We start from the raw sequence: 22,700 nt of genomic DNA on the forward strand, positions 1-22,700 counted from the left end.
CTGCTTCAACTCAACATTTCTAAAACTCATTATCACTTCCTGAATATCTCCAAAATCATTTGCTCTCCCCAATTACCTTATGCCCACCATCAACGCTATTTACTTAATCCTCTTTCCTTCTCTGGTATTCAGTAAGCAAGCCCACTTCCCCATTTTCATCCACTATTTTTCTCAAAGTTCATCCTCTGTTCCGGAATAAATGTCATAGCCTCGTGGTCAGTGTCTTGATCTTTAATCTAATCTGCTCTGCCAAGCTCACCCACCACCTTCTCTGCCAAGCCAAAGTCTATGTCCTTTAACGGATCTCCTCCACAGTCCTCTCCAATTTTTAGGGCCTCACTGCTTGTATCACATGCAAGTTTGTAGACTGCTTTGAGAATATACTACAGTTACTTAATCTTCTAACTCCTGGATTGACTGAACTCTTTTCTATCACTTCACAGGAACATATCTTCTACTTCTTGAGCATCATAACAAGTATATAGTTCAAGCCATAAAGATCCGCAACTTCCAATAACTTTCTTAAACACATCTTTCTTAAGGAGGTTCTACATTCTAGACAATACCCTATGTCTATTTCTTTTTTATTGACCTATTTCTTTATAATAAGGCTCATAACTATTTCGTTTCACAGTTATTTAGTAACAAAATTTAGAATAAACTTAGATGATAAATTTGTTAACTCTTACATGGATTTTAGCCTTCAGATAACAATGAATTTATTATTTTTATTTTTTTGAAGTTTAGTTTTTGAGAGACAGAGCATGAGTGGGGGAGGTGCAGAGAGAGGGGGACACAGAACCTGAAGTAGGCTCCAGGCTCTGAGCTGTCAGCACAGAGCCCGATGTGGAGCTCAAACTCAAGAACCGTGGGATCATGAGCCGAGCCAGTCAGATGCTTACCCGACTGAGCCACCCAAGCACCCCAACAATGAATTTTAAACTACACATAAACCCTGCATATAGAAATAGGAAGCAAATAGTATAATGTCCTAAAAATATCATCTGCAAAGACAGTACACTAGGTAGAACCGATGTCTGAGAAAAAGGTCAGTACGACCTATGTCCATGCTCTAATCTTCTTCAAAAGCAATGCCATGAACAGAACACTGAGAACTTTGTTTTCCCAAACATTCAAGAAAAGCTTAATAAGATTATCCTCATTGCATGATGCAACACTTTAAAACATTATTTCTAAATTCAGTCTTGGTTACTTACCTTCTCCAAGCAGTTGAACAGCTCATATTTATAATACCACTCCCCCCGCAATAATCTCGTTTCCAGAGATGATAAAACAATTATCATGCAGAAAAAAAACCCACAAGTTTCTCATTCGCATACACAGAGAGAACACAGCAAAGACTAGGCTTTTCTTTCAGAGTTTATTGTGTATTGTGTACACACACATTTCACAGGTGTTTTTCTGTTTTTGTTTTTTTAAAAAGTCTGTACACTTCACAAGACAGTACAAACTAGCTACAATCTGCTAGCTACACATTAGGACATTAACACAGCCCATGATTTTTGCCCTAAAACAGGCAACTGTGCTACTCCAACTCTCTGAGAGAGATTTCCCCAGCTCATGTCACATGGCCCAGATGCCTCCTCTTCTGTAACTTCCACTTCTGGAACTGGGCCCACAAGCCCAAGCTCTATCTTGTTTACTTCTACTTCAGGTTCAGCTCAGTGAGGGTACTCTGAAGTTTCACTTTTTCATCTTCATATCTGCTTCAATGGCACAGCGGCGCCCCCTGGTTCCCCCATCCTAGATGACAGGCAGACAAAGAAAGGGAGCATGAGTACAAGTTGCTGAGGAGGTGAGAGAGAAGTTGCAACAATATTGGGGATTTGGTTTCATGGGGAAAGAGGAAGAGAATCAGCAGAAAAATCCAGGATATGAAGGGCATAGATCTGTCTTCCCACAGAGTGGGCTAAAACTTCCTGGCAATAGTTTGTGAGAGGTAATGCAGGACAGAGTATCTTGCTCCTGCCCACTACAGAGGTCACTGGGGTTCACCTGGGGTCCCAAAGAATGACTATTAGTCATCCCACCCAGGCCCCAAACCATGTTCAAAGGAAGAGGAAGAGTAAAAGAAAGGTGGGAGGGTCAGAAAGGGCAGTGGATAGTGAGATTCTTGGCTAACATACCTGTCCAGCTGTTGGTCCCTATAAGAAAGGCCTTTCCTGCAGACTGACCCTGGCACTAGTTCCCTAGCACCTCCTGACAGTTGTTTTCCATGAGATCAGGACAATCAGAAGGCTTCTTTCCATTTGCTGCTCTCTCCCTGCAGCCCAGCTCCTTCCTCTCGTGCAATACTTTGCTGTCTTCAATAGATAAAAGATCCTATTAACCAGCTTTGCAACAGCCAGCCAACTGCTTGGGGATCCACAGTCATTGTTGCAGGCCAATAGGAAAGAAGGGAGATTACAGTGTTCCGTCTGTGGTACAGGCTGAATGAAGCCTGTAGGCAAGATGAATCAGTGAACACTTTTGCTGGGCTAGGCCATTTTTACATTCTTAACATGCAAGGACTCTAAAATTTTAAAAGCTCATGAACACAAGTTGCCTTTGAGGCGACATGAAGAATAAAAATACCACCTTGCATTTGTATAACACTTTAATTTTTTTCAAGCCAGTTCCATACTTATTATCTCATTTTATCCTCACAACATCCCTGTGAGGTAGGCTGGACAGGTACCTCGTTATATGAGCTCCATCACACAGATGAGGAAAACAAGGCTCCAACGGATAATCCAGTGAGTTTCAGAACATGTGGTTTTCTAGCCTGATGTTCTTCCATTACATCATGCCTCAATGCCCCATACGAACACAGAGCCAGAGGATTGTTCAATTTACAGAGGAAAACGATAATTGTTTAGGGCTAGCTTTACTAAGTTTATCTCTAATTCTACCAGCCACTACTATATGTAGTGGTCACTGTTCCTAAGAGCCTTATCTTAAATTGTATAGAGTGTTTGTGTATCAGGCATCAGTCATGCAACTTAATATTAGGGGAAAAGAAAATAATTATGTGCTGGGCATCTGCTGGTATGAGGAACACTTTTTAGAAGCCAGCTAGTAGCGGCTGCTCTGAGCAATCATTTATTTGTAAGAAAAGAATTGGCAAAAGGTGGAGTCAAGAAATGAGGAGCAGATGCATCCTAGATCCTTACCAAGAGTACCTCATTTCAGCCCAGTGAACTCATAAATAGTCCCTACCCAGCCCACACACACACACATGCAGAAAGACAGAAATGCAGAAGAGACAGTTTCTTAATGACCTGAATAAAGAGAAGTTCAAGACACTGCCACAGTCTGCATGTTGGATTTCCCTCTGCCACCCACCCCCAGCAGGAGCTGAGAATTTTTGTGGCAACACCACCCCTTGCAGCCATTCAATACTTACAAAGAGAGAGAGAAGGAAGGCAGGAGAGCCCATGGGGACACTGTCCTGTTAGAGGACAAACAAACACTGATCAGGTTCCACAGAAAACTCTCAGCCACAAGCACCCCAAACCTCAGGATAGAGACACAAGCACCACATACACAAAGACAAAATTAAAAAAAAAACTCAAGAACAAGAGGAAAGAGAACCAAAAGCAGTCTGGCCATTATGCGTCTGGAACAGGAACTGATGGTCCCTGATTGCTGCAAGTCATTTCCCCCACCATGCAAGCACTCACGCAGAGAAACTAACAATTCACTCATTCAGCTCACAATTTCTTGTATGACTGGGCCCTCCAGTCACAGCAGGTTTCTTCAATGTTTGGATAAGTGCAAACCACCACCATCTTAAGATGTACACATGTCTATACACCACTGGAATGTAGCAGCCCAGCAGTTACCAAGTAGCAAGTAGTAACATAAGGCTCCTTAGATGCTTCAGACTTCTAGCACTGGAACACTGGCATACAAGGCTCCTTCTTGGTCTCCTCACCTTCTCTGAAGAATCCTGTTTGCGGGTAGAATCTCTCCCTCGAAGACTTTTAGCACTGATCCCAGACTCAGATGTCTGCATAATCAACTGTGTGGCGAGGAATTGCTACAGGGAAAAGAAACAGGGTTGGCCCCAAGATCTGAGCCAGTATGGAAGAATTCAGACACTTCTGGCTTGTAAACAGGATTTCATGTAGTACCCTTTTGCAAATAGCATTCAAACACTTCTCAACTGATTACAAGTTTTGCATTTCAGGTTTTAATTCTAGTTACATATGCTAAAGGAACTAAAAATGCTAAATATCTATAACCTTTTTTAAAATATTAATATTTGAGAGAGAGAGAGAGAGAGAGAGAGAGAGAGAGAGAGGGAGAGGGAGGGAGAGAGAGAAAGAACAAGTAGGGGAGGGGCAGAGACAGAGGGAGACACAGAATCTGAAGCAGGCTCCAAGCTCTGTCCAAGGTGTCAGCACAGGGCCCGACACGGGGCCTGAACTCCCAAGCTGTGAGATCATGACCTGCACCAAAGTCAGATGCTTAACCGACTGAGCCACCCAGGCGCCCCTAAATACACATAACTTTTTTTTGGCCATCATACAAAATAAATATCTCTTAAGAATGAGAAAGAGGGGCGCCTGGGTGGCGCAGTCGGTTAAGCGTCCGACTTCAGCCAGGTCACGATCTCGCGGTCCGTGAGTTCGAGCCCCGCGTCGGGCTCTGGGCTGATGGCTCAGAGCCTGGAGCCTGTTTCCCATTCTGTGTCTCCCTCTCTCTCTGGCCCTCCCCCGTTCATGCTCTGTCTCTCTCTCTGTCCCAAAAATAAATAAACGTTGAAAAAAAAATTAAAAAAAAAAAAAAAAAAAAAAGAATGAGAAAGAGAAAAAAACTTGAACCAAAAGTCATTAGGCAATTTACTTTAGCAGACAATAGACAGATAACATCCCTTGGAAGCCCAATATCCCAAAGGGTGTCTGGTAATACTACTATAGAAGTCGATTATCTATGATGGAAAAAATTAACTATATCCTGTTTACTATGTACACACTTGATATAATTTTTAAAAAGGTGTTTACCATTTTATAAATGAATTATTTAAAAACTTCAGGAAACTGAAGTTATTTGCCCAAGGGAGAATATTCTCATAACTCTTTTACCAAGCCAACATGAGAAAACCAACATGAATCCAGCAAGAATAAAATTTTATGTTCCTAATTGTGTCCCTGATGAATATTCTATGTAAAAGCCACAGCACCCTTTCTTGACATCAGTATCAACCCTTCATCTGAATATTTTCATTTCATCCTTGCTAAAATACTAAAGATCCTCAAAGTACCTGGATCTGCTCTAAGACATCTCGCTGCATTTCTACTGCCATATGATAGACATCATGGTCCGAGCTATTATACATTACAGCATTCTGGAACATCAGCATAATGTCACGCTGAAATTCAGCTGTGCTGCGAATCAGTCCATTTTCAATGTTTTTCTTAATAGTTGACAAATCCATAGGCCTAAAAAAAAAAAAAAAAAAAAAAACAGGTAAATGGAAGAGAAGAGGACCCAAATGGATCTGAATATATTATTACCATATACATCTTCTCATATATACCCTTAGTCTTAGCTGCCAGGACTCAAATACTAACCCCCTCACCCCAAAATATGCACTTAATCCAAAAACCAAAGTTAATCTATTCAGTAAGTATTGGCTGGGAAAGGTAATAAAGGGGGTTCTTTTAGACTATCTTTGGTGATCCAGCCACTGAAATGATTAGCTTACCACCTGGTTACCTTTACTCACATCAAAAACATTTGCTTTAAACTTACTGTCTAAAGCAAAAATCCATTAAGACTAAACAATTTACAATTCAGGCAAGTCAGTATGCTGAATGGATCATGGCTTACCTCTGTACAATGCTATGGTAGCCAGGTGCTATATCATCTGTAACAGGCTGCAGGAAGACATTGGCATATCTGTCCAAAAAGAGTAAGGTGCAATTACTTACTTATCCTTCAGAAGCAGGTGAGGGAACATGATTTAAGTAGCTAAAGGTTGTAAGAGCCAATGCCACCAATCCCATATAAACCTACTCAGACTCTTCTCTAGTCACAAACATGCAGGAGGAATAGGAGAAAATGTTCCTACTGACTGGTAAAGCTCACTCACCTATGATTAGCTGCAGCTCTCCATACAAGCATGATAGCTTTCTTCCAGATTTTCTGTGCCTGAATAGCTTCTTGATCCTCACTACAGACAGAGCTGAAATAAAAGAAGAGAGTCCCATTAAGAAGTCAAAAAAAAAAAAAAAACCTCATCATTTCTTGTCAACTATTAGTTCCAGACCAAGAAAGAGAAGATGAAAAACTAAGACTCTCCCACTTCTCACCTCCACTATCTTGACCTCAAAGAAGAATCTCAGATACTTACAACTGTGAAGAAGCAGGGCTGCTGGGGATGGAGTCTGCCAGTGTATGGGACTGCAGCGTAGCATTGTGTATGCTAAAGCCATCATCACTCTCGCTCACAGGGGGTTCATTATCCATTTCTGACAAATAGCCTTCTCCTTGATCTTCTTCCTTAGCCTCCTCGAGGCTGGCCGCTTCACTGACTCCATCTTCCTCCTCATCCTCACCTGGGGCATCCTTAGACACAGTGTGCTCCGGTCAACAAATGCAAGCAAAGCTATCCAGCAAAGTGTCATTAAACATGATCTTTTGGGTTAGATCAGTTCTAGAAAATGGCCTCACACTGTTTCCTGACTGAGCTCTCTATCACTTATACTACCATCTACTTACACTAACTGATCAAGTTTAATTTAGAACCTGGACAAAGAAGAAGACCCAGGATCTTTTTAAAAGGAAGAAAAAAAAAAGCTACTTACTTAAGACTAAGCTAAGAGGCGTTCCTTCTTTCCCCTTGCTCTTGAGAGGAACTCTGACCCTGGGTACAAAGTTATCAAAAATAGTTTTTATTTTGTGTCTCATCTGATGGAGCAAGCTCACATCGCATCACTTTAAATGTTTATTACTGTTTATAACTACTTTAGTAATTCTAAAAAGAAAACTCTGGATAACTTTCTTTGGATAGAGTAATAATTTGATTTCTTGTATGTTCTCCCTGACTCTGGCATCCCTATTTACTCCAAATCACTCTGAGGTATCAAAGTTTCTTTGTGCATTATAAATGCAAAAGAAAGCTCTGTGTGAAATTCACATATTCTTTCAGATGGGAAGCACATGTGGCCACAGTACTGCCAGTATGCCTGACTGTCCACTGCAACTTTTCCCCACGCAACTCCTTTAACCAGTCTCATCTCAGAAAAAAAGATGCACGTTCACTGAAATTTATTACAAAGGTAGTGCTATTGGGAAATCTAGTCACACAGCAAGAGGAATAAAGAAAAGTCTGAAATACCTTTATCTGGCTTCCAAAAATAGTCCCTGATTCTTCTTTCAATGAGTCTGCAGAGGAGAGAAAGACTACCTGAAGATTTTTCCACCTTAGCCTTCCCCTTCCTATGGACAATAATCCCCTGCAGCTCTCCTTTCCATGCTGACCTATTCTACCTCCTCTACTTGCCCACAACCCACAATCCCTCAAGAAGCCTAAGCAAAGGATTTCAAGTTAGTTACAGAGTTCAGATTTCCTGGGCTTATTATTTACCTGACATTTCAAACTTGTGCTGAGTCTCTGCCTCTAAAGGATCTTCAATGGGATTTGAGCCATGTGATGGAGACAACATGCTTTCAGGGGATGCCTGAAGACCAAAAAGAATACATACCCTAAATACTGATACATCACTTCAGCTACAGAAGTTTATTTTTTCAATGTTTATTTCTTTTCAAGAGAGAGAGAATGAGCAGGGAGGGGAAGAGAGAGAGGGAGATATAGAATCTGAAGCAGACACAGGGCCCAAACACATGAACTGCAAGATCATGACCCGAGCCAAAGTCACATGCTTAACCAAATGAGCCACCCAGGCACCCCCAGAAGTTTATTTTTTAATGATCAGACTACAGAAGAAACTCTTAGTCCTACCCACGTAAAAGGAATCTAATGGTCACCTTACAAGGAGCAGGATAAGCATATATAGCAATGATCACACCTATAGACTATGGCCACATCAACCATGTGACAATTCAGGAATGCAACAGGAAAACCAAAGGCCTAAGCATCACTTTTTTTTAAACGTTTGTTTCTGAGAGAAAGAGAGCGTGAGAGGGAGAGGGGCAGAGAGAGAGGGAGACACAGAATCTAAAGCAGGCTCCAGGCTCTGAGCTGTCAGCACAGAGCCTAACGTGGGGCTCAAACTCATGAACTGCGAGATCATGACCTGAGCCAAAGTCAGACGCCCAACCAACTGAGCCACCCAGGCGCCCCTTAAGCAGTCACTTCTTACCTAAAGTATAACCCTCCATCCTCCCAGGTCGATTTTATTTACTTATTTTTTAAAAAATTTTTTAAAGCTTTTCTTTAAAAAAAAAGTTTGAGTAAGAGAGAGAGTGGCCATGAGCAGGGGAGGGGCAGAGAGGGAGAGAGAGAGGATCCCAAGCAGGCTCTGCACTGCCAGCGCAGAGCCCGATGTGGGGCTCTAATCACGAACTGTAAGATCATGACCTGAGTTGAAACCAAGAGTTAGACACTTAACCAACTGAGACACCCAGGCGCCCCTAATATTTATTTATTTTTTTTAAGTTTTTTTTTTTTAACGTTTATTTATTTTTGGGACAGAGAGAGACAGAGCATGAACGGGGGAGGGGCAGAGAGAGAGGGAGACACAGAATCGGAAGCAGGCTCCAGGCTCTGAGCCATCAGCCCAGAGCCTGACGCGGGGCTCGAACTCACGGACCGCGAGATCGTGACCCGGGCTGAAGTCGGACGCTTAACCGACTGAGCCACCCAGGCACCCCTATTTTTGAGAGAGAAAGAAAGCTCGCACACATGCAAGTGGAGGTGCAGAAGGGGGGGGGGGGGAGAGAGAGAGAGAGAGAGAGAGAGAGAGAGATTGACTGACTGATTCCCAAGCAGGCTCTGCTGACAGCACAGAGCCAGAGCCACAGCTGGGGCTCAGTCCCAGGAACAGTGAAATCATGACCTGAGCCAGAATCAAGAGTTGCCTGCTTAACCGACTGAACCATCCAGGTGCCCCTCCCAGGCCAATTTTAAATACCTCTGTCTTCACAGTTGTAAGTGGAGTCTCATCGCCTTTCCCACCGGAAACATCTGCTTCAGCAATCTCTCCTGGGGCAATGTTTCTTGGTTCCTCATCTAAGTCCTGACTTCTGAGTTCTGGTGGCTCCATACTTGTGGCTGGAACAACTCCAGCTACTATTTCAGGACCTGAGATGCCTTGCTCTGGTTCTGCAGGTTCCATTTTAATCTCAACACTGGGCTCCCTGATGTCCACCAGTTCATGGATTCCTTTGTTTTCGGTTTCCTCAAAGTCCAGCCTTTCTTGCTTGACTGTCATCTCCGGTGCAGGGAGAGATACTGGCTTGTCCCGCTCCTGCTGGATAGGGTGCTCCCAGGGGCCAGGCAGGGACTGGGGATCATCATTCTCTTCACAGAATGACAGTGCTGCTTCTACTGCTGCCACATCCAGCACTTCAGGATGATCATCTACCTGTCCCATAATACATACACTGTTGAAGTCAAAGAAAGAAGCCCAAGTCCCTCAATTCTGTTAGCACCAAATGAAATGACCTCAATCTATAGCTTCTCTCTCCATCTTCTCCATGTAGCAGATGCAACCAATGGGCAGGCACCTGTCCTATGCAAACCAGTAACACAGGGATGACTGCGAGAGGACTAACGTGAGCACCAAAGGGCTTGGGACTATGGAGATGGAGATGGGCAGAAGCAGGAAAAATGTTTACCTACAAGAAGCAAGGAGAGGCTGAGGAGAGAAGCCTATGTAGGACTGATGAGAGATTCTTTTGGGCTCTGTGAATAGTTACCTTGTCCTCAATGATGGCAATGATGTCTCCAACGGTCTCAAAGTCCAGCTCTTCACCTGTGTAGGACACAGCAATATCCATCTTCTCAGCCAAATCTAAATCTTCCTTCCCATCTATGCTGGGAGGCTTTGATCCTCCAGGAGCCTCGGCTACCCCTGATCGGAAACACTCTTCTTTGATAGAATTGATGATCATGGAGATTTCACTGCTATCCATGGAAACAGTCACAGTATGTGGATCCCCCACAGCCTCCATGGGGACACAGGTGTCAGGCTGACTCACTGAATAACAGGAAGAGAAAAGAATTTCAGAAGCTTATCTAGTACCAAGTGACCACCTGGAGATCAACCAAGGCTATAGACAGATGTCAAGTACCCACACACTTAAGCTCAAAAAGTTACCTTAGATCTACATCTGCCTATGTTTTTTGGTTCTCACTTTTATCTAGAAAGTAGGGTGAGCACACATTCTCAAGCCTACTCATATGTGTACACTTAGCCCCTTTCCCCCAACACATAAATGCCCGCCCACATCTTTTCATTCTTGTTTTTCTAAGGATAGAGATGTCCATGGAGAACAGGACAGAAGCATCTGAATTGGAGATGATGCTCTTGGTCAGCTTTCTCTAACTGAAGCTCGAGATGAAATTTTGGACCTAGTGGCTGCTCAGGGCGTGGGTCAGGGACGCACCTGGAGCTACACTCTCAGGAGTGGAGACAGCCGGAGCAGAGGATGGTGCTGGCAGCGCAGGCATCATGACAATGGTAGCCTGGGACACAGACTCTACAGGGGGTGGCACAAGTTTAACTGGAGGTTCACTGGCAACAGTAGTGAAGGAAGCAAGAGGAGTGGTGAACTGTGTAGGACCAGCTTCTAAAAGCCGGGAAAGAGTAGGAGCACCTAACAGACAAAGAGGTACACAAAATGAGGTAAGAGGAAAGCACATAAATACGAAGCAAGAGCCACTTTAAGACTCAACCAAGAAAAGTTTTAGTCTCAAAGGATGAAAGGAACTCTTCTTTTTTTTAAGTAAGCTCATTATCTATTTCCTTACTTTTTCCAAGCTTTCTAATAAAGATCTTCTTCCAAGTTAGGAATAAACCAAAATACTAGAACACACAGGGTGTATGAAAAACGGGTGGAAATTTTTCACTGGAAGAAAATCAAAAATAACAACAAAACCACGAAAAACTGGTATGAATAAATCTGTCACTTCTGCTTCAGTTAAGCATGCTGTAAACCACCCAAGTTCAACACCATTCAAATATCAATAACTGAGGTTTGATATTTTGTAAAGCTTTTCTCTTTGCTTTACTTTTTCTATCTCACTCAATTCTCTCAACATCCTTGTGAAGTACATTATGTTGCAATTAATAAAAAAGCAAACTGGAGCTCAAGAGTTAAGTCATCTCGCCAAGGTCACAAAATCAGTAATGTAGGAAGCCTGAGACTCAAGTCCAGTTCTCTGGCTCCAAATCTTGATCCCCTATACTACAGCCTCAGGTATCTCTAGCGCCTTTCCATAATTTTGCAAGCCCCAGAGAAGCAGCTTCACTACTAACTTCACTATTCTTCTCATCATTATCTATGCTGTGGTCATCCAGAGAGATTACTATTTAGAAGACAGAATGGATTTACAATCTGGGGCACTATGTGGTTTAATAGGTAAGGTAGCTCCAAAAAAAGTTGGGCTTTACATCTAGGATTGACAGTTGCTTATTATCAGAGGCTAGAAACCAAAGATAGTCAATACTAAGATTAACATCTTTGAAGTAAAGTAGATAATGGAAAAGTATTGACTTACCTGAGGCAGCAGGGGAGGCTGCAACAGTGTTGGGTGTTTGCTGCATCTCCCCACCATGTATCATGGGAAGAACCCCGCCTACCTCCAGGAGGACACCTGTACTGTTCAAGTGGCCAGAAGCCACAGCCATTTCACTCTCACTGACCTATTAGGGAAGAACAGAGGTGAAGGATACACTCAAGCTTTCCTTTACTACCACTTCCCAAAAAAGCTTCAGCAGTTGACCAAACTTCATGAAGTTAATATCCATAGAGAATAATTTCAGACACAAGGGAAGCTCTACTTTTTAAAACTTATTTGACAAGAGTTCTCTGTAGAAGAGAACCAAAACAGATGTGGTTTCAGATAACTCAGGACCCGAGGATACTATCAACTTATTGGTTTTTGTTTCTGTTTTTGTTAAGTTAACATTTAATTAGGAGATCTCTTTCTCTTTTGAACTTTTTTTTTTCCATGTCATATTTTAGGTCCCAGGCACTCCCTTCCAAAGTACTAAATCACCACAGCTCTCAAACACCCACAGAAGTCTCCATACCAGTCTGGGGCTAGTAGGCAGGAGGCTGCCCTTCTTCAAGAGCTCTGACAGCAGAGGGGAGGGGGGTGGAGTTGCTTTCTGTCCAAGCATCTTTTTCTGGGGTGAATCATCTGTTACTGGGGTCATGGGGGCTTCTAAGGGTGCAGAGCCTGGAGGAAGGGTGTCAGGAATCCCAGGAAACGAGGTGACTGGGGTACTCGGCAAAGTCCCAGGGGTTACCTAAGAGACAACAGAGAACCTTTATCTGACTTCTCATACTCTGGAAGGTTCCCTACTAATCTGGATGGGTTAGTGTGTCTAACTATTACTTTATTAGTCCTGAGTGTAACTGCCCAGAACCCTCTATCCCTCCTGCTCTCAGCCATATGTTTCTTCCAGGTTTCTCTGTTCCACCCAAACTCACAGTGACCCAAACATTCCACCCAACCTGCCTTTTACAAACTCCTTAACCACTACCAATATTATATTTACAAGAACACTATCCCTCATTTCAGCAGAAATTTTAAAAAACTAGTTTACTTACAAACAACTTCTTATTTTACCTATCTCTCAAAAGGTCAAAAGGCTCAACATTTTTAGGTCCATCCTTATCTTAAGAGCACAGAACATGGTAAATTAAGTCTTTGGCCTTCAGACCAAGAGAGGAAATTGCCTCTAGGCCAAAAGTGGTTTCCTCATCACTCAGCTCTCTGCTGGCTTATTGCCCCTTTGCTGATCAATTCCTGCAGATGAAAATATACTCACTCCAGAGGTGGCCTCTTCCATAGTGGTTGTAGTCAAGTCTCCAAGTGGATAATCACCTCCTGGGGAGGCAGAATCTATAGGAGAGCGGACCATCACAGTGGGTAATCTCCGAGGGGGTGTCTTTACTGCTTGACGAGCTAAAACATAAAAAGCAACAATTTTTAAGTTTTCAAGATTAAATAAACGAAACTGGTCACTACTCTGCTATTACATAAAAGACAAATAGGGACGTTGCCTAATTAAAGCAGTATTCTACTTGTGGGAGACAGATACCTCTTTTTTAAAAGTTTATTTAAGTAATCTCTACACCCAACATGGGTCTCAAACTCACGGCCCTGAGATCAAATGTCAAATGCTCTCCCAACTGAGCCAGCCAGTCACCATGAGACAAGCAACTTTTTAAGACTCATTTTTCCTAAGCATAATTCTCACCCTAAGCAAACCCACTGAACTATCTCATAGGTTCTTGGAACAGGAAGGTGGCTTAAACATCCTTCAATATCCTCTTCAACAACTTATTATTATGATTTTGTTTTTAATACGAGAAAAGACCTCACTGGCTCAGAGCTAGAGCTACAAATGCTTATATTCTTATCCAATGACTGGGCTATTCTTAATCTTCTTATAGAGCTTTGCTTCCTAAAAACTTAATTATATTCAACATCTATATTATCAAGCCTTCGCGTCCTAAAAGGACCCTAAATCTAGTGAGAACAGAGCAGAGCTCATTTTCCAAGAGTTTCTTCCTGGATATAAAGGGATGTTTTTATTGTGGTAAAAAAGAAGAGGACATAGATAAGTGCGCAAATAAAATGGAATTAGTGGATTCTATGTTACAATATAGTCTTCAACTGTTATTAACATGCAGTACTGTATATATAGTTAACTGCTAAAGGGAGTCAGGAGGAGGTTCCATTTACCTTGATATGCAGCATCTGTAGCCTTCCTCTTTACTTCAGCCTCCTCTTCCTCCAATTTCTTTTTCCTAAAGCGGGAAGTAAGGGTAAGATCCTAGCCAGCTCTAACTCCTCCACAGGTCATAACACCCTTACAAAGAAATTTCTGCCAGGCTAGCACTCTATGGAGGAAAGGCCTAAAAAGGAATACTTCTCAGCAAAACAGGAAATTTTTAGTGTACTGCCAAACTACCAGCTCTTCATTCAGGCAAACTAAAGCCACTTTTAAGTTAAAATTAAGTTGTATCTTCACACTGAAATATTCCACATTATTGTCTACAACTCATTCTCCCCTCCCAGCTACCAGGCCATGGGGCAGCTTTTCCCTTCCAGAATCACTCCAGACTAAAGGGATGGCAGATGGAGGAGATAAGCCAGAATACTTGAGGAGAAAAGGGGTAAAAACAGAGGAAGGTATACAGAAGGAAGAACAATATAATATAACCCACATCACAATGTCATTGCAAAGCTCATCCAGTCTGCTGTCCATGTGCCCAGCTTGAATTAGTTCTGCATCTCTTTTCAGCCGTCTAGAAATAAAGAGAAATGAGTTAACTGGGTCCTTTAATCTATTATTTAAAAAATTCTGAGCAGTATCAAAAGTCAGCCCCTTTGGTCTCTCCCAACCATTTGGCATTCCCTCTGCTAAGTACCTATATTTTTCTTGGGTTTCCTTTATCACTTTCTTTAGTTCCTCAACTCGTTCAGCAGTCAACTTCCGAACAATGACATCTTCAACAGTTTCTACCACTTCGCCCTTTTCACCCCTTTTCCGTCTGTAGAAAATTTCAAAACAAAAACGCACATTTGCATAAAAGAACATTTGTTCCCACTCCCACTTGCTTTCTTTGAGCCTCTCCACCATCTAACCATAGATAACTTCTGCTCTATTTTTATCACCCAGTAATACTAATAATATAAATATATTATTTATATATTATAACCATATATTATAAATTTATATATATTTAAAAATACTTATTTATATATATAAATATATTATATATATATTTATATATTATAAATAATATAAACAATATAAAACTGACAGGATTCCTCAGTAAACATTCTCCACTAAAGAGATGTGGCTTGAACACCTGGCTTTGTACTCACTTTGGGGTCTCAGTGGTCTCTAGAAGCTCTGAGTACTGGGAAGCACAATGCTATGAAAAAAAGTAAAAATATGATGAACAAGCCTGGAAAGGAATGATCTTTAAAAGTTTCAACATGTCAAACTAAGGCTTGCAAAGAAGAGCTATATGTAAGATGAGTGGTCTCTAGAAGGGCAAATACTTTGCAGTCAAATCAGTTCAAAATACTTAGTACCAGGACATAGAACAGGGAGTCTTCTAACCTAGAATTTATATATGCAAGGAAAAGCAACCCAATAGCCAATATGTATAGTTAATATCTACTGAGTAGTTACCACATGCAAGGTATTGTGCTATACGCTTTACTGGTATTGCCTCAACTAAATCTTTACAAGAATCTTGAAGTACCTTTTATCTCCATTTTACAAATGAGACAACGGAGAATCATGGTCTAAAGAGTGTAAGTGAAGTCATAGTAAACTCAGATCTTTTTAACTCTCAAGCTTGGACCCTCCTTACCTGTTAGTTACACAACAAGAAAAGTTTATAATATGAACATACATGGGTAGACTGGCCAACAGTGGGGAAAAAAGGAAACAGTATTCTCAACTCTTCTCTCTTTGTGGTATAAAGACTTGTGATTAAAGAGCAAGGCCTGGAAGGGAATGCATTTCACGTCTCTAAGACTGCTCTAAAAGAGCACTTGCCATTTGCACCTGCATGGATGGAACTAGAGGGTATTATGCTAAGTGAAATTAGTCAGAGAAAGACAAATATCATACGACTTCACTCATATGAGAACTTTAAGAGACAAAACAGATGACCATAAGAGAAGGGAAACAAAAATAATATAAAAACAGGGAGGGGAACAAAACATAAGAGACTCTTAAATATGGAGAACAAACAGAGGGTTACTGGAGGGGTTGTCAGGGGGAGATGGGCTAAATGGGTAAGGGGCATCAAGGAATCTACTCCTGAAATCATTTTTGCGCTATATGCTAACTTGAATGTAAATCAAAAAACATAAAGTAAAAAACAAAAACAAAAAAACTCACAAGAAAAAATAAATAAATAAAAAATAAAAGAGCACTTGCTTGGGAACTTACTTTTTGAGAGAACCAGTCTGGAGGGCGGCCAGGTTCTGCAAAGGGCTTGATTGCTCTGCTAACTGATACCCTACACAAAATGAGAAAAGCCTATTACACACTAAATAGAAAAAAAAGGGGGCGAGGGTGGGGGTTGAGGGGAAGCTAGGCTAATAGTTCAAGGTTTGGAGTACAAAATTTAGAATAAATAAATTGCCACCAGAAAGTATTCTAGAATATGTGACTATGGAAAATGACACAACTACTTTAAAATCATTTAGAGGTAAAGAATCATTGTGAAACCGTTCTCACAGGTGATATATTTCCTGGCTGAAGTGAAGGTATTAGTCTAGTACATCATCATTTCTGTTCATTTGAGAAAGTATTTTCATGTTGATTTTGGCTCTTTTAAAGAGATCTGTCTTTTGAAAATCATTTTGTAATATATTTCAGACTAAAAAGTTATTTTTTAGGGTGCATGGGTGGCTCAATCGGTTAGTGTACAACTTCAGCTCAGGTCATGATCCCACAGTTTGTGAGTTTGAGCCCCGCATCAGGCTCTGACAGTAAGGAGCCTGCTTGGGATTTCTCTCTTTGGCCCTTCCCCACTTCCACTCTGTCAAAATGAAAAAACTTAAAAAAAATTTTTTTCTAATAAAAAAGTTATCTTTTGATCCACTAATACAATTCATAGGAATGTAATATAAAAAAATAACCTAACAGGGGTGCCTGGGTGGTTCTGACTCTTAGTTTCAGCTTAGGTCATGTTCTCAGAGTACCATGAGTTGGAGCCCCACGTCAGGCTCTGTACTAGTAGAGTGCAGTAGAGGCCCCCCTTCTCTGCCCCTCCCCCACTCGCACTCTGTCGCTCTCAAAATAAACTTTAAAAAAATAGTAATAATCCAACAAAAAAGCAACTACCAAGAAGAAAGCATGATGTGGACTTGATCAGAACAACAGTTAAGTTTTTCCTAAATGCCTGCAAGGGATTTAACTTATGGCATTTCACCTCAACAAAACATTAAATAGACCATAAAAATAATTATAAAATGTATGTAGCAAAAAGAAACATATGTACTACATAATATTAAGTGAAAAAATGAGACAAATTTCGGCTATCATGTAATCAAGCAATCTTTTAAAAAGTTGTAGATAAAAAGACAGAAATAAAAACAAGACTAGAATGGGATCACAGTGGTATGCAAGGGAGCTTTAATTGTGTCTATGTTTATTTCTTTAAAAGGATGTGAAGAAAATATGACAAACTATTAAGATTTATTAAATCCAGGTACTGGATACATGGATATCCTATCTTATTCTCCACACTATATGGTTAAAAAACTACATAACTTTATTTTTTATTTAAAAAAAAAAAATTTTTTTTTTAACGTTTATTTATTTTTGAGACAGAGAGAGACAGAGCATGAACGGGGGAGGGTCAGAGAGAGAGGGAGACACAGAATCTGAAACAGGCTCCAGGCTCTGAGCAGTCAGCACAGAGCCCGACGCGGGGCTCGAACTCACATACCGCGAGATCGTGACCTGAGCCGAAGTTGGACGCTTAACCGACTGAGCCACCCAGGCGCCCCAAAACTACATAACTTTAAAAAGAAAAGTTTTTTTTCAATTTGTGTTGAGATAATGGTATCACACAGCTCTTTTCCTTTATAATATTGTTATTATGATATTGTTATATGGATAGCTATCAACAAAAAATAAAGTTCGATACATAATTTACACCTTGTACCAAGAAAAGCCCCAAATGAACCAAAGATTTAAATGTTAAAAAAAATTTTAACTAGGGGCACCTGGGTGGCTGTCAATTCAGTATCAGTTAAGGACTAAGTTAATCCCTGCTTGGGAGTGTCTCTCTCCGTCTCTTTGCTCCTCTTGCGCACCTGTTCATGCGCGCTCTTGTGCTCTCTCAAAATAAATAAACTAATTAACATTAAAAGAAATTTAACCATGGAAGTATGAGAAAAAAATCATAGAATTATTTTATAATCTCAGACTAGAGAAGAACTTTCTAAATAGGTCACAAAATCCAGGACCTGTCAAAAAAAAATATTAATAAACTAAGTGTATTTTAAAAGTCTTAATGTAAAAATATTACCACAAGAAAAGACAATGGCACACTGGTTTTTAAAAAAATGCATCTCATAGCTCAAACAAACGGCTAATCTCCCTAGTATGTAAGGAGCCCTCTCCCAAGTAATGAGAAAAGACAAATAATCAAGAAGAAAAATGGAAGAAGGCATCTTACAAAAAAAGCACTATAAACAGCTCTTTAACACACAAAGATATTCAACCACACTCAACATAAGATAAATGTAAATGAAAAATATAAAAATATGAGAACCATTTCTCACCTTTTATAATATCGTGAAAGATCGAACCAAAAAGCAAGCATTGTGATATATCACCAACGGGAATATAAATCGAAACAATTGGAGTAGGTCAATTTGAAATATTTACCAAATTCTGTATCATATATTCTTTGACCCAATAATCCTATTTTTATTTTACATACAAATATGCAAAGTCATATTTGTATTAGGAAATGTCCATCAATAGAATACCAGGTAAATAAATTACAGTTACCTTTATCACAATACAACACAGACACTTAAGAAAAAACAGAATGAGACAGAGCTTCACATACACTAAGTTACAGAAAAGAAGACAAGCAACAGCAAGGTAAAGAACAGTATATATAGTATAAAACCATTTATGTTTACAAAGTAGGAGGAGGGGGTGCTTGGATGGCTCAGTCAGTTTAAGTGTCTGACTTCGGCTCAGGTCATGATCTCTCGGTCCCTGGGTTCCAGCCCCATGTCGGGCTCTGTGCTGACAGCTCAGAGCCTGGAACTTACTTCAGATTCTGTGTCTCCCTCTCTATCTGCCCATCCCTCACTCATGCTCTGTCACTCTCCCTTTCAAAATTAAACATTAAAAAAAAAAAAAAGGAGAGGAAAACATGTATTTGCTAATGTATATAAAATCAATGCCAGAGAAACACAAGTAATGAAACTCTAAGAAAATGCTAACACTGGTAGATGAGGTATAGCAATGGAAGACACTGTGTGCCATTCTGAACTTGGAAACTTATGATTTAGTACCTCCAAAAAAAGAAATGCAATTTAAAATTTCAAAGTTTTACTTAAGTGTTCTTATACTATTTTTAATTTGTGATTTATCAAATTAGTGTGATGCATTTTGTCTTAGGGTTTACCATTTAATTTGGTTTAAAAACAGCTATTACCTAGGATATCCAGATTTCACCTTTAAAAAGTTATTTGAAGGGCACCTGGGTGGCTCAGTCGGTTAAGTGTCCAACTTTGGCTCAGGTCATGATCTCACAGTTCATGGGTTCAAGCCCCACATCAGGTTCTGTGCTGAGCTCGGAGCCCAGAGCCTGCTTTGGATTCTGTGTCTTCCTTCCTCTCTCTCTGCCCCTCCCCTGCTCATGCTCTCTCTCAAATATAAATAAACATTAAAAAAAAATTTTAAGTCATTTGGAAAATATATAAAGCTGCAGAAATGTTAAGTGTAACCAGCAATGGTGCCTCTGTAGACTCATTTGAACAATTAAAATAGTAGAGATGTGCCACAAAACACAAATTTGTTTATTAAATAATTAACAGGCTTAAGACAAGTAAAAGGTGTCTTTTGATTCTGAGGAAAAACAAGCAAATGTTACAAATAAAAACGGGTACGTCCTAGAAGTAAAAAAAAAAAAAAAAAAAAAAAAAAAAATTGGAAACCAGAGTCCTTACTTTCTGGTCTCTAAAAAGAAATACTGAGTGCCAAGACAATTTCAATAGGGAAAGAACAGTCTTTTTAACAAAGACTGGAGACTGAGACAACTGCAAATCTACATGTAAAAAAGATCCCCGTCTTACAACCTACAGAAAAATTACTCAAAATGGATCACAGACCCATATATAGAGAGCTAAAACTATAAAGCTTTGGGGATGCCTGGCTGGCTCAGTCAGAAGAGCATGCAATTCTTGATCTCAGGGTTGTGAGCTCGAGCCTCCCACAATGGGGGGAGAGATTAAACAAAAACATAAACAAAATAAACCTAGCTTTGAAAACATAGAAGTAAATGGTCTCTTAGCTATGACACCAAAAGCATTAAGCAACACAAGAAAAAATAAATTGGACATATCAAAATTAAAAACTTTTGTGCCATAAATTAAACCAATCAAAAAAAAAATGAAAAGACAACACACAAAAGAAAAATCTGCAAATTATCTGACAAGCAATTTGTGTCCAGAATATTTACAGATCTTAAAGCTCAATAATAAAAATATAGATAATCCAAAGGATCTGAGCATTTTCCCAAAGACAGACAAATGACCAATAAGCACCTGAAAAGATGCTCAACAACATTATCAGGGATATACAAATCAAAACCACAATGAGATACCATTTCATACCCACTAGCATGACACACAGTAAGTGTTGTCAAGTATACAAAGAAAATTCATTGCCTGTGGGAATATAAAGACCATGGGGCCCTTTTATTTTTAAAATTTTTTTAAATGTTTACTAACTTTTGAGACAATGCAAGAGACAGAGTGCAAGCAGCAGAGGGGCAAACAGAGGGAGACAAAGAATCTGAAGCAGGCTCCAAGCTCTGAGCTCTCAGCCCAGAACCCCACGCGGGGCTCTAACTCGCAAACCCTGAGATCATAACCTGAGCCGAAGTAGGAGGCTTCACCGACTGAGCCACTCAGGCGCCCTAAAATGGGGACCTTTTACAACACAGTTCTGCTATTCCTCAAATTTCATTTATATGAAATGTCCAGAATAGGCCATCTAGAGAGACAGGAAGCAGACGGGGTATTTTTGCCTGAGGGTGTGTGTGGGGGTGGATGTTACGGAGGTGGAGAGCAGACTGTCAAGTGGCAGCTTAAGGAAGGGATAAGAGACTGCTTTTAAGAGTAATGAAAACGTTCTAAAATTAGTCTGTGGAGATGATTACACAACTCTGTGAATATACTAGGTTACTTTTATGGTATTTGAATTAAATTTCAATAAAGCTGTTAAAAAACAAATACTGCTTAAAGGTTAGTATGATTAACTGTAAGATTGCACCAGTGTAATAAAAAAATACCCAACAGTTTCTAAGACCCAAGAAAGCAGCCATCTTAGATGCCTTACCAATTTTGATCTCCACTCCTCATAACCGAAGAGGCTAAACAGAGCTTCTCTCGGATGGACCATGGCTCTGTCGGGCCAGTACTCAGCAGCTTGTGTTCTAAAAGGAGAAAAGTCTTAGAGAACAAGCCACCCAGACACTAGTTCTAAGGCCCAAAGTAAGGACTAAAAGCCTAATGCAAAACATCCCAGATTCTAAGAACAAAATGAGTTACTATCACCGAATATTGATTTTCACCTAAGAAAATACCACCACCGAATGATTATTCCATATGAATTGCACTGAATATCTGGCAAACCTTTTACTTCTTCAAATGACATGGCTACCGTTTTATTCTAAAAATGGAAGGGGGAAGGTCAGAGTAAGATAAGGCACCTCCCGGAGAGGCCCAGTTTTAACATTTTATTCAAATTTGAACGCAAAGGCTTCTTCCCAGGATTCCGAGCGGCCACCCGCCACTCCACCCCGAGCCTAGTGCCCTGCCTCCTTCTTAGCATAAACTTGTTTACTTCTCTCAGTACCTCCTCCCCCAAGTAGCTATCGGGCCTAAAAGACCTTTTCAGTGTATCCAACAGAGGAAAATGGCTGAGACGCAGAAAACGCAGTTTTCCTAGTGGCCGAAAAAACTAACAGTTAAAGTACCCTGTTTCTGTGGGAGATAGAGTACGGGCCTCAAAAACGTTGGTCAGAATACGAATGGCTTTTGGAAATCAGGCTACTCCGTACGGCTACCGGCATTTCTTCGTCTGCACCCCCAAGACTCCAGAGCCCCTTTATCTCTCACCCCGCAGAGCTCCCAAACACACAAAGATTCGCCGAGCTGCTCCTCTCAAATCTCCGCAGCCTCCCTGAAACACAAGACCCTTCGCTTCTGGGCGTCTAGTCGTTGGTCTTCACAGTACGATCGAGCGCAGGTCTTTGAAGACCCTGGGTTCTTAAGCAAATCATTGCACCTGTTCCCCAAGCGCGTGACAGAAATGTGGTGCCTAGTCTCGGGTCTAAGAGGCCTTCCACACAAAAACAGCCGACATACTTACTACCCGTTCCTGTCGCCATCTTGGCCCCGAAGACTCCAACCCCCTCTCAGGGAGGACTGCCTGCTGGGGCTTAAGCCCGGGAACTCTGGGAAATAGAGTCCCGACGCTTGTTCGCGATGCCTCCTGGGAAGCGTAGTCCCAACCTTCAGGACGAGCAAGCGCCCTAAACCAGGTTTTTTGAGCGATCTTAGGAAGCAATGTGCTAAAAAGGATGGCTCTGAAGCCTCAGAATTTCCTTTAAGTTTCTTAGAAAAGAAACGCGTGTATCCAAGGAAAAGTGTTAAGCGCGAAAAATTCTAGGCTTTCCCAAATCCAAACTCCGACAGTTGGTAACCCGGACCCGCATGAGCAGGGTAGAGGTCAGACCAGAGCAAACGGTCTAAAAGGCTC

The 22,700-nt window shown here is 40.9% G+C and overlaps 1 protein-coding gene across 8 annotated transcripts; it reads right to left on the minus strand.

Moving 5' to 3' along the window:
• Positions 1-1,362: 1,362 nt before the first annotated feature.
• Positions 1,363-22,623, minus strand: LOC124516041 (bromodomain-containing protein 8). Of its 8 annotated transcripts, none has more exons than XM_047085173.1 (22): positions 22,311-22,622; positions 21,276-21,372; positions 16,128-16,197; positions 15,044-15,093; positions 14,584-14,706; positions 14,380-14,460; positions 13,895-13,959; positions 12,975-13,111; positions 12,231-12,449; positions 11,696-11,840; positions 10,582-10,791; positions 9,892-10,172; positions 9,105-9,557; positions 7,598-7,691; positions 7,349-7,395; positions 6,362-6,576; positions 6,101-6,193; positions 5,839-5,907; positions 5,270-5,447; positions 3,938-4,042; positions 3,407-3,451; positions 1,363-1,764 (listed from the first exon to the last, which is right to left on the minus strand). In XM_047085173.1, the coding sequence occupies exons 1-22, from the start codon at positions 22,327-22,329 to the stop codon at positions 1,705-1,707; spliced, it is 2,856 nt and encodes a 951-aa protein (XP_046941129.1). In that variant the 5' UTR covers positions 22,330-22,622; the 3' UTR covers positions 1,363-1,704. The 8 variants fall into 8 exon arrangements, with proteins under 8 accessions (XP_046941129.1, XP_046941144.1, XP_046941179.1 ...); XM_047085188.1 differs by lacking the exon at positions 22,311-22,622 and adding an exon at positions 22,058-22,269; XM_047085223.1 differs by lacking the exon at positions 12,231-12,449 and having other exon boundaries at positions 22,311-22,623.
• Positions 22,624-22,700: the final 77 nt, after the last annotated feature.

This window comes from Lynx rufus, unplaced genomic scaffold (genome assembly GCF_022079265.1).
Source record: "Lynx rufus isolate CCGP_SWC_20201006 ecotype Redwood Valley unplaced genomic scaffold, mLynRuf1.p SCAF_1, whole genome shotgun sequence".
NCBI classification, from domain to species: domain Eukaryota; kingdom Metazoa; phylum Chordata; class Mammalia; order Carnivora; family Felidae; genus Lynx; species Lynx rufus.